This window comes from Elaeis guineensis, chromosome 5 (assembly GCF_000442705.2).
Source record: "Elaeis guineensis isolate ETL-2024a chromosome 5, EG11, whole genome shotgun sequence".
In the NCBI taxonomy this organism is placed as follows: domain Eukaryota; kingdom Viridiplantae; phylum Streptophyta; class Magnoliopsida; order Arecales; family Arecaceae; genus Elaeis; species Elaeis guineensis.
In genome coordinates this window covers 115298722-115311692 of record NC_025997.2, presented here as the reverse complement: position 1 = coordinate 115311692, position 12971 = coordinate 115298722, and the positions used below count along the sequence as shown (strand labels likewise).

Sequence of the window (12971 nt, the reverse complement as noted above, 5' to 3'; positions counted from 1 at the left end):
AATGGTCCACAAAATCCATTGTAAACTATGAGAAACGCCATGGGAAATGCTGTCGGTCCACCATAGACTGCACGAAATATCAGGAAAGCGGGCACTCAGTCCACGCACCCTTTCATGGACTGCGAGAATGTGGTAAGCTGCGGTATGCTGTGCCCGCACGTCTGTTGGGCTGGCCCATGTGCGTGGGTCTAGGTTGGGCATCGTGTACTGCTGCTGGACTGCTTTCACATGGGCTTCAACCTATCAGATGTAACACGAAAGAATTTGCTTCTACAATTGCTTCCACTCAATTCGTTTGTGGTTCACATGCTTGGATTGCTTAATTGAGATGGTTGTCTGTGCACTTTCACTTAAGAGAGCTATGGAAACGGGTGTTCGCAATAAATGAAGGATGATAATCTATATAACTTATCTGTCAAAGTAGAACAAAAATAAATTAAGAAATATATATTTCATTCGCACAAAATTTTTATGTGCCTGAAATCAGGGTTATGTTAAAGGAAAAAATAATTAATGGATGAACTGAGTTCCCTAAAATACAATTAAGACTTTTAGGGTCCCATATATGTATTTTCAGCTCGTAGGTTTTCCAAAAAAAAATCTAGCTTATTATTGAATTTGTAAGAGAAGATTTGTATTTGTTTTCTTGTATGATTAATATACTTTTATGGTTCCTTGGACAATTTTGCCTCAGAGTCTTAGTACGAGAAGGGCGATGCTTAAATTTAAAAAACTTGACAGATATGTACACAATTTTTGAATATTCAGTAGTGTTTAGAATACTGATTGTGTTATACTTAGATCTAAGATAAAATCATCGATAAAACCCTAAATTTGTATCAATGGTAGATCTAGGAATTTGCTTTTCTGGGGCAAATATTAGCTAATGAGTTGGTTGGATATCATTGAAAGGAAAGTGGACCTGAACTTAGCTAGTTTCAGGACTAACTCTTCAAACTGTAATATTCTGACCATGATTTTTGAAAGATCTCAATTTGACTGTTCAAATTACTACAGGTGAAGGTCCAACTCACATGCACCGAACCAATTTGAACTTGTGCACCAGTTGAATCTAAAACTTGATTTAGCATTCCAACTCTCACTTTCAGTTATAACTCTAAAGATATTGAACATAAATGAAAGGAATAAAATAAATAAATTAGTAATAAAATTTAAGAAGAACAATATAGAAATAAGCAATATGAACAGAGCAAAAATGGAAAAATATTTGAACCTATATCATGATATACAACGGAAGATGTATTCAATGAAGGAGGTTGAATAGGAAAACTATAAGCATAGAAGATAATCACATTTCTAGAACAAATAAATATGACTAGAAGATAAAAGAAAAAAAAGGATAAAACAATACAAGACAGGTACCAAGATAACTACTCATACTATATTGTTATTTTCTTCTCATTCTTCAACATGTTTGTTAGGTTAATAAGCATAAATTTTGTGTATTTCTATTGAGCCGCACTAATTTGCTTTAGAGGACTTGGAAACGAGGAGAATGGACAATTAGATTGGAACTAGGAATTAAGCTAATGGGTAGACCCATCTTTTGGAGCTCCATCTTTTGCAAACATTTTCATGTTCAAATCCCCAACAGCATTCTTCACCTCTGGCATGATTGAAGATCACTCATAATCAAGGACTCATCCACCTTAGCCTTAGATACCATTATTGTTGTTCAGCTATGGTGTCTATGGAAGGGGCACAACAATCACCTCTTTAGATTTGAAGCATTAGTCTATACAGAGCTTTCAAAATGGGCCATCACTCTGATTAAAAACTAGACATCAACCTCTTCTATCGAAGTTAGTATCACACGTCAGGAGATCAATTGAAAGAAGCCAGGTGTTGGTGGTACATTTTGCCTCTTCCACCATTCTAACCGTTAGAGTATCTCTCATCTTTGGTCTCCTGCCAACTACTATCATTGTAAATGGAAAACTTTAATACATATTTAAGAAAAGTTGGTGGAAGAATCTTTCTTCCTCTGTTTGTTATTCAAAAAAACAAAAAAAAAAAATCTAGTGGGTAGACCCAAAGTTTCTAAAAGAGGCCTAATGAGGTGGTCAAAAGATTTAGTATTTCAGCCTAACAATTTTGGTTACTTTTTCCAAAAGGAATATAGTTAAAATCCACTTTGAACATTGTGAAATAGACATGGGAATAAGAGATTCGCATATTTCAAAAGCATCCAATAATAGACAAGTTGAGGTAGCCACACTCTTAGAGGGCTCTACCAGCCTTGGTGTGCGGTCTTTGCTTTGAACGAAGAATTGCCCAAAGTATGTTGAGGGCTGCGTATCAAAATAAAACACTTCCTGGACATCAAGAGGAGTATTTGGTTGCATTCGAAATGAATGGATTGACCACCTCCTGACATATATCCTCGTGCGTAAGCTTCTATATGTCCTCCTTTTTTTTTTCTTTTTTTTGGCCCTCTTTATAGCAAAACATGTGTATTCCCATTCAAGTTACTGTTCTAACTTTGTAAGAGATGTCTATTATCTTATGTGTATTTTTTTCTTAATTTTATAAGAGCAAAGAAGGAAAGATCCATTCAACATAAATTATTCAGATCCAAATAGTCAAAGTTGATTTCTGAAAATGAAATTATTAACCTACTTAAAGAAGAGAAAGGATGTGACTGTTTATATACCATCCGGTTTACAAGATTTTAGATGATACCATACCCGTAGATGTCCAACATGTATCCAAACCAGCATCTTAGCCTTAGAATGCTTAAAGATCAAAAAGGTAAGAGGTTGGAGCAGCTTTCAATTCACTGGTTAGTACTGAGATTGGTGAGGTGTGGGAGGTAGGTGGTGTGGTTTCCATAGAGACTGAAAAGGAATAAAAAAAAAAAAACAAAATAAAATAAAAAAATAAAATTAAAAAAATAAAATAAATAAAAAAAAATAAATAAAAGATAGAAGAGCTCAGATTCTAAATGAATAAATTCAAATTTGAAAGAGATCATTCTAATCATTGAAGAATGAAGGGTAAAGATTTTTTTTTTTTTTTTTTTGGTAATGTATGTATGGAACTTTATTAGTCAAGGGTAGTATAGGATAAACAGTATATGGTGCAGAGAATGTTCCAGCACCAGCTCCATGAACATCATCCTATCACAGCTGAAGCCCAAGAAGACAAAAGTGTGATCCAAAAAAATCGATGACTCTATCCAGATAAGCCGAAAAAAAAATTTTTTTGCACCGCATCTACAGTGATTGACTCATACACAAGGTCGGACGGTATACGAAAAAAAAAAATTTCATTGGATTCATGCGTGAATCAATCACCGCATGCATGCGAAGCACAAAAAAATTTTTTAATCCAAAATTTTTACCGCATATGCTTGATAAAAAAATAATTTTCTTTTTTAGTCTTCAATTTAAACATGATTGAAATGGGTGACACTTAGAAGTTTCTTGCAGCACCATGCCTCTGTCCTCAACGTCGAGGCGTATGTGACAGCCTACGTCAGGTTCAACAGCGATTCCCTGCCACAACATTACGTAAAATGATTTCTTTCCTTTCCGTGAAACCGCCACTGCCATATATACCACATGTGTAACCTTGGAAACAAGGAAGAGATGGAAGCAGCAGCGGCAGCGCTGGCAGCGAAACCGGTCATCAGGGTTGCAGCCATCTGCGGCTCTGTCCGCAAAGCTTCCTTCAACCGCGGCCTCATTCGCTGTGGTCAGCTTTGTTTCTTCTTTCTTCTTCTACTTGTTTTATCTCGCTAACACTGACTCCCTTTTTGTTGTGGAGTGAAGCCATTGAGCTCTGCAATGAATCTATTCCTGGAATGGAGATAGAGCATGTGGATATTGAGCTCCTTCCCTTCTGCAACCCCGACCTCGAGATTGATGGCAAGTGTCCTCCACTTGTCGAGGCTTTCCGACAGAAGATCCTTGAAGCAGACAGCATCCTCTTTGCTTCACCAGAGTACAACTACTCCATCCCAGGTAATGAATTGTTCCAGCCCTCTGGCTCTGTTTTTGTTCTACAGTTATTGAGTTGAGTGCTGGTTTCAAGATTATGTTCCATTTTTCTCATCTGTAAGGATGATTCAGTTGTTTGCTTCGGAAAAATTTCGGTAGGGAAGAACTATGCCAACTTGATGTGCATGACAATTTAATTTTTGGGGGTGCATGCCGCAACCAGTTCTTGCTTGAAGTGCTAATAATGGACGAGTAACAAAAGAGTGCATAAAGTTGTGCAAAGGTATATCATCACCAATTGTCATAATGAAAAACAATGTGAATCTTGACATGGTCTCCAGAATAAATCACTTTCAGATAATAAGTGCTCTTAAGTTATTTCTTGCATTAGATAGAAACTTAAGTAATTTTTAAACTTTCTTTATGTTTCGATTCTATTAAGGATCCAATCAAAAAGATGAATTTGCAAAAGTGTTTATATCCAACTTGGAAACAAGATTCGGAGTTGGTTTTCGATTTGAATTTCTTTCCAGACCTTTCTTGCAAATGATCAGCAAAGGGAGGATATCATGATGTTCCAGAGGCAAAGGTTGAGTTCGAGGCTGGCAAATAATCTTCCTAAAACCAAAGAAAAGGGATTAGAGGAGAAGGGAGAATAAAAGAAGAAATTCTATCATTTTTTATAGCTCTCTTTTCCTTCCTTTTTCTTTCTACTTCCCAAGAGAAATAGGATATGAGAAATGAACGGTAGTTGTGCGGCTTTCTCTATGGGGACCATATCCTTGACTTGCTACGAGCATGCAAACTTGGATAGTTGATTGTTGACTAGCAATGATCGAGGAAAATAAGCATATGAAAGGGCAAAGGTGCTTAGCATGTAGCCTCCTGGAAAAAAAAAAAACAAAACAAAAAAATAGAGAGATAGGAGTATATGTCCAAGTGGATGATGCACAGGATAATGAATTCCTGAAGAGCCAATTTAAGCCTCAGCCTTACATTTAATGTGATTGTCTGATCTAGCTAGAATTACAGCTTTATGCAAAAATTTCTCCAAGATCCTCTTCAAGAAAGCTGATTGATCAAGTTATATCGAGAAACGAGCTAGGGAAACTAATGGTTAAACTAATGGATTGTTGTACCACCCCAAACTGCTAATAAGGGGTACACCGCATCATACCCGAACGGAAATGATACGAAACTCATGTTTGGGTTGGTACATGCCCTATATCATCCTATACTGATGTGTACCGAGGCATACCAACTTGCACCGAGGTGTACTGAGATAAAAAATGAAAAAAAATAGTTCGACAGCCATTTCAGTATGAAGCGCATATCATACAGTATCGAATTAGTGAGGAACTGGTATGGTAACGGGTACCGAGATTGCAAATCTTGGTTGACCTGCTTCAACTTTTAGCATATTTTGATGAATTCTCGATGTTGAAATTCAGAAAATAAGACCAAAACACACAGCAATAAATGTATTGGTTCGTGGAACTAGAGGAACTCCAACATGTGAAATTGATTCTATATAAAACTAACGATTAAGGTGCAAGTCACCAGCTGCGATAATAGGACAACTCAGTTCTGCTGATTTTTCTGATTAACAGAGTCATTATCTCCAACTATTTCCAGTTTAAGTCTTACTTAATCAATCTTTTCTGAAATGTCAGAAGAACAATATCCAATATAGATCACGCTTTTACATAGAACTAATATTCTTGTTTTTCCTTCTACAAAATAGCAGGTACGTCAGCATTTGTAGACCTGGACAATAAGTGAATATAGAAATTTACTGTAATCTGTCCGTGGAAACATGGGAATGCCTCTAAAGTAATTCCATTCTTGTGAATTTGCAGCTCCTCTGAAGAATGCTATGGACTGGGCCTCTAGACCCCCAAATGTTTGGGCGGACAAGCCTGCCGCTGTAGTAAGTGCTGCAGGAGGCTCTGGAGGAAGTCGCGCACAGTACCATCTGCGTCAAGTTGGGGTCTTTCTCGATCTTCATTTCATCAACAAGCCTGAATTATTCATTAAAGCATTTGAGCCTCCAATGAAGTTTGACAGCGATGGGAATTTGATAGATCCTGAAAAAAAGGAACAGCTAAAACGTGTCCTCTTGTCATTACAGGCATTTACCCATAGGCTGTCTCACAGATCCTAAGTTAGAACTTTGTTGCACATCAAAATATTCTAAATTAGTCTTCTCTGTTATATTTTATGTGACCATTTTTGTTTGACCTTTTGTGCTTACTGCTAGCATCATCCTAGTCAGATATGTCTCAGTGAGGAAAATATCAGTACAGGTTTGTTAGCTGTCAAATATTTGTCCTTTTTCATTGATTTTTTGGAGAAATCTCTCATGGAATAATTCAGATTGGTATTTGAACTATACTTTTGGTGTTTATGGCATAAGATACACAGAACTACAAAAACGAATTATTGCTTACTGTTCGACTCCAGATCTATTGTATTTTTTTTTTTTTTTGATTAATAGATCTATTGTATACTTGCCAGTCATGTATAATCTTGCAATGTCATTCTTGGCACGGATTGTTTTCTTCTAACATTTTTGTTCCAAAGTTTCCTATTCTATTCTTTTTCAATTTATTCTTTGCCTATGACACCGCAGGATGAAAAGAAAGTTGATGATTGATGTATGTTCTTTGCTTGGACATCGAAGACATTGATTATAGCTGGTATCATTTCATAAGGAAATGTAACAGTTTCTAGTTCTTACACACACACACACATATATATATATTGCAGTCAAAGACTCATGGCTCAACACATGAGGTATTATCCATTCTGATCCATAGACCTTAGGATTTTATCCTTTAAAAGATGCCTCATATGGGAATGATGGTTCCATCCTATATAAATCAGAGTCTTTCTTGACTCATAACTAATGTGAGATTAATGATGCCCTCCCTTCTACACCATAACATAGCTCCTCGTCAAGGGAGAATATTTACATGGATGAAAGGTGTCTTTCTCTTTATTTTTACCACAGACTAGTGTACAAGCGGGAGGTGCCCCATAATTATTGGGGTAGTTCCTTTTCTGGTGCGCCATTATTGCAATCAAAGACTCATGATTCGGCACGTGAGGTATTATCTACTCTGACCCATGAACCTCACGATTTTGTCTTTTAAAAGGCACTTTATATGAAAAAGATATGGAAACATAGCCCCTCCAGTCAAGGAAGAGTCTGTGTACAGATAGGATTTCTTCTCCTCTTTATTTTTACCATAAACTGGTATACAGGCAGGAGGAGTCCCATAATTATAGGACTGGACCCCTATCTGGTGTGCCACTATTGCAGCCAAGGGCTCATAGCTCGGCACATAAGCCATTGTCCACTCTGACATATGGGCATCATAGTTTTGCTTTTTCAAAAGATACCTCAAGTGGAAAGGATGGTCCCCTCCGATATAAGCCTGAGTCTCTTTTGATTCACAACCAATATGGAATTAATAACGCACTCTCTTCTACACCACAACAATATATATATATATATATATATATATATATATATATATATATATATATATATATATATATATATATATATATATATACAATAATGCCTTAATGTAATTTTTTCTATCATAAGCATTCTATCTAATTTTTGTCCAACGTAGGCCATGCCGTGTTTTGCTTTTCTAAATGAAAAAGCTGGTCGGTGATTTGTATAGAACCTAATTGCATTAGAAAAAATAGATTGTTTTTTTATTTGGATAAGACCGATCATTCATATAATACGAGGATGAATGCAGTCCAAAAAATTAGAAAAAAGGATGTCACAAAAGGATATCGACAAAATAGATACATCAGACCAAATGAAAGAACAAATTATTCATCCTTTCACAAAACAGCCTACCTAACATGCTTTGTGCCCTCTTTTGGTAATTCAAGTTGCAACTAGGGTGCATGATAGATTTTGATAGTCAAAAATGAATTTACAAAAGGTTCTTTTTCCATTTAAAGTTGACTTCTTCAGTAAATTGTATGTGGGCAGATATGCAAATTCAATAAAACTCTGTTGAATATCTCCACTCTAGGAATTTTCTGAGTAGTGTTCTAGAAAAATTATACTGGCTTTAAGTGCTAATAAAAATGATTTTTAAAACAAATTACCTTTCTATCTTTCATGAAAAAGATTACTGTCTTAGTGTTTGATGTTTGTCTTATACCAGGGGTAAAAGTGGTATAGATATTATCCGTCCAGATCTATTTTTATATTTGAATCAATCTGTATATAGACAAAAATTTGAGGATCTGACAAATATCTATATCTGTATCCATATCCATCAAAGAAAAATAGATATAGATATAAATAGACAACTATCTGATCCATATCCGAATATTCGAATCTACATATAATCCTATATAATTTTATAAAATACTTATTAATTTTTTAGAGAAATATGTAATCATATAAATATGTTATTAACTTAATTTATCATCTATTTAATAATATGTTTGATTGTGTCATGATAAAGTTTAATTATCTAAATTATTATCCATAATTATATCCATACTTTTCATATCTGACCTACATCCGTATCTATTTAAAATAAATATGGATATAAATTTTTGTATCCAAATAATATCCATATGTGTATTTGTATTCGTCAGATGAAACAAATATGGATATGGATATGCTGGTATTTGATCTGATCTGATTTAAGCCTTACTTTATATGCACATTGAGTGTAGGGAAAAGCCGCTATATACGGCAAGTATACTTGGTATCATCTGGTTTTCCTAGGTCCTTCCATAAGTACTCGTGCTACATAAGATTTTATCACATGCATCCTGCATAAACAACATCCTCCACTCGTGTACAGTTTCTAGTAGTGTAACATCCCATGAGTGCAACATCCACCGTTACAATCCAGACATGTCATTCATTTTTTAAGCTGGATTATTGAGAGAAAATATGACCTATACCATGGGAACATATATTTAGTATGTACGTACATGTAGGTTTAGTTTCCTCTTGTCTATGCTACTCTAGCACAATCTATGTGATTATTTGTCTGTATAAAGGTGGCAATTTACTCCGCCCCATCAAATCCTCAACTAGATTTGAACCTAATTAGGAGGTGGGTTCACTCAACATACAGCAAATCCGAGATGGGTGTGGGTAGTGGTAAAACCCGCTCCAAACTTTATCCAGATATGTATAACTATTCGCAAATCCTCTCCCCATCTTTTGCTTTAGTCACTCCACTCATGAGAAAGGTTGAGTATATGAAAGTTTATATATTACTATCAAAATAGGCTGGCCCGACCCGGTCCAGCCCATAAGGGCCTAAAATTTCATGGGCTGGGTCGAACTAGGCCCAGCCAGAAAAAGGGACACAATATAACTGGCCGAGCCCAGCCCAGCCCAGCCCAGCCCTTTAAGGGACGTGGGCCGGGCCAGGCCAGCCCATGGGCCTTGAACCTCAAATGACTGAAGAGTGAAAAAAAATATATTTAAAACTTGATTGCTCCTAATCTTTGATGCGTGAATTACTTGTAGAATTTCAGTTAAATAGAGATTATCCTATTGTTCTATGGAAAAAAAAAATTACATATTCAAGTGACAAAAAAGCTAATTGCCTGAGATTATTGATGACTCTCTATCTTTTCTTCTTTTGTTACATAAAGTTTCTGAATACTAATATTTTCTAGCTCAATTCATTTTTCATGGCCTACTTGAAGCAAAGAACCAACTAACATAGTTCATGCATTGATAACACTATCAAGTAAAAACCAACATATGTTGAGTATTTTGTCTGCTTGCAATTCAAAGTAAAAACCAATAATCTGATAAAAAAAATTAACATATCCTCAATTGAAAGTTGAAACATCATCAATTCAAACATCTAAAATTTAAAAATTTAATCCAAACATTAATAAAGTAGAAATTAAAAGTTTCAAACATCACCAATTTAATAATTCATCACACCAAACCATGTAAAATACTAAAATTCAATATCTACAATAAATCATATTTCACTATCTTCATTGGCCTCTTCCTCAAGCTGCACAACATTTGAATCTGCTTTTGATACACTTGTCTCAAGGCTATCCTCTTCATCTAAAATTCACAATAATAAAAGAATGAGACAATCAATCCCATTGAAAAATAAAAATCAATCATTAGTCAAGACATTAAAATAAATCCAAAGAACATAAAAAAAAATATCATTTGGAGCAAAGCCATGCAACCAATTTCACGTGCAAATAAGAGTTTGGACATTTTCAGAAAGAAGAGAGCTTCTATACTTATTCAAAATATGACCTCCAATACTAAAGACAGATTCAGATGCTACTGTAGTAATTGAAATGCTTAGCACATTACGTGCCATAATTGAAAGATCATGATATTATGTAGTATCCCTCCAATACTTGAGTACATCTAAATTACTAAAGCAGTCATAATCAAGTGTTCGCTCTTTCAAATAAAGATCCAATTTAGATTTATCATCATTAGATTTAGTTACACTCCTATATTTCTTGAACTCCTAAAAAATTTTAAATACATTTACAACAAAAAAAGAAAAATAGATGAGATATCAGATATCAAATAACATATAACTGACAAAAAATTAAAATTTTAAAATAATAAATTTTAAAAAATATTCAAAACTTACACTAAAAACTTTTGTATCCTTGGTTTTAGCTCCTCCACTTGGCCTAAGCAAAATATTGGATTGAGAATCATGTGCACTTGCACTTGATGATGCACTGGACTTGCTTGCATATTATTCATAAAGCTTGTACAATTTTATCTTCACAAAATCTCTTTTCTCTTTAGCAATAGAAGGATCAATCTTTGAGTAATAAAATTCTAAAAATTCAAGCATCATGCGTGGGTCAAGAATAGCTCCAAATACAAGCACTACACTATACTCCTTCCAATATTTGTCAAACTTTCCTTTCATTCTTTGAGTCATGTCCCTGATAATTCCATCCTCACAATACAAATTATCATTCAACATACATTCAATTTTTCAAACCTGCAAAAAATATAAGTTGAAGATCGAATAAGATGAGCCAAAGATCTTATTAGTAGTCTCATAAAATAGTTTCAAAAATTCATATATTTTCTCTCCTCTCCTCCATTCATCATCTGTTGGACAATATTTTAAATTTTTATCAACCAATTGGAGACTAGCAAAAACCTTTTCATATTTAAGTACACTATCAAGCATCAAATATGTTGAATTTCATCTGATTGATATATCTAACCTTAAACCAATTCCTACATCAAGACCCATTTGCTTAACACATTCTTGAAATTTTTTCATCCCCCCATCTGATCTCCTCACATATTTGACACTCTCTCTGATTTTATACAGGGATTCACTAGCCACCTTCGAACCTTCTTGAACAATGAGATTCAGTATGTGAGTAGAGCAATGCACGTGAATGAATTCTCCATCACACAATAAGCAATTTTGCAAATAAAGATGACCTTTCAAAATATCTACCATATTGTCGTTAGATGAAGCATTATCTAAGATAATAGAAAAAAAAATTTTCTATATCCATTTTTTCAAGCAATCAAATGTAGTTGAAGCCATTTCAACTCCAGTGTGGGGAGGTTTCATATAAGCAAAATTAAGAATTTTATTATTTAGTTTTCAATTTTCATCAACAAAGTGAGCAGTTAAACAAATATAATCTTTAGTGGTGCATGTTGTCCATACACCAGAAGTCAAACACACTCTATTAGGAATCTTAGCCATAGCTTGTTTGAGCTTCTCTTTCTCTCTCAAATAAATTTTTTAAACATAAGCTACAGCAGTATTCCTAAAATTTATCACCACATCTGAATTTATATACTTTGCCCAAGCTCTAATCTTATCATATTCAATAAAATTATAAGGCAAGTCATATTTAATGATAGCTTCTGCAAGCATTTCATGAGAAATCATTTGATCTATCTTTCTAGACCTTATTTTTCCTACTTGATCCATGATCATTTCTCCCATATTATGATATTCAACCATTTTACAACTTTACAAATAATGATACAAATGTGAAGTTTCATAATTTGAACCACCAGGTTTAGGATCAACTTTATACTCAAGCTTGCAATCATTATATGTTGCTCTTTCAATTCCATCTTTTGCTTTACCAATTTTTGTGAAAAAATTTCAAACATCTGATGTTCCTATTTTCTGCTTCTTATTCATTAATCTAAAAATATTAGATTCAATTTCAGTTTCGATTAAAATTTCTGACAATTGAGATTCTAAAATTTTTCAAAAACCATACATAAAAATCATAAAATATAATAAACAAAAGGATACTATCATTGATTCAATCTATCATGACTAATGAAATAGTTATTTAATTAATAATTTAATATTAATTTAACATCAAAGATGATGAAGAGTAAACTGTAAAGCCCGAGAGCCAAGAGGGAGAGTTGGAGAGAGAGCTGGAGCAGATCATACCGAACGAGCCCGAGAGGGAGAGAGGGCTTGGACTCTGGTCCCTAGAGTCTGGAGCGAGATGGAGATAGATCGAGAGAGGCAGAGAGTCTGAGAGGGGGAGAGCCTCGAGCAGTCGTGCCTGGACAGTGGAGAGAGACCAAGAGAGCCTGAGGGAAGGCCGAAGGTGGCACAGATCTGACTCGGAGAGTGGAGAGATCGAGAGAGCCCGAGGAGGAGAAGAAGCCACCTCAGATTTGACTTGGAGGTGGCGACGCCTTGAGCGATCAAGCTTGGAGAGTGGAGAGAGATCGAGAGAGTCCGAGGGGAGGCGGCGTAGATCTGACTCAGAGAGTGGAGTCGAGAGAGCCCAAAGAGGAGGAGCTGCAATCAGATTTGACTCGAAGGTGGCAGCACCGACGACGAGGATAAGGAGGGGGATCACCCAGAGGTTGGATGGAGAGGCATCTGTCAGCGGAAGGGGGAGGGGCTTGGAGGAGAAGGGGGATCGTCCGGAGGTTGGATGGAGAGGCATTCATCGACGGAAGGGAGAAGGGGGCCGACGTATCTT

The 12971-nt window shown here is 35.4% G+C and overlaps 1 protein-coding gene across 1 annotated transcript; it reads left to right on the top strand.

Moving 5' to 3' along the window:
* Positions 1-3552: 3552 nt before the first annotated feature.
* On the top strand, positions 3553-6354 carry LOC105045566 (NADPH:quinone oxidoreductase). Its single transcript, XM_010923899.4, has 3 exons — positions 3553-3717; positions 3795-3986; positions 5822-6354. Exons 1-3 carry the CDS (start codon positions 3585-3587, stop codon positions 6124-6126), a joined length of 630 nt encoding a protein of 209 aa, XP_010922201.2. The 5' UTR covers positions 3553-3584; the 3' UTR covers positions 6127-6354.
* The last annotated feature ends 6617 nt before the right edge of the window (positions 6355-12971 follow it).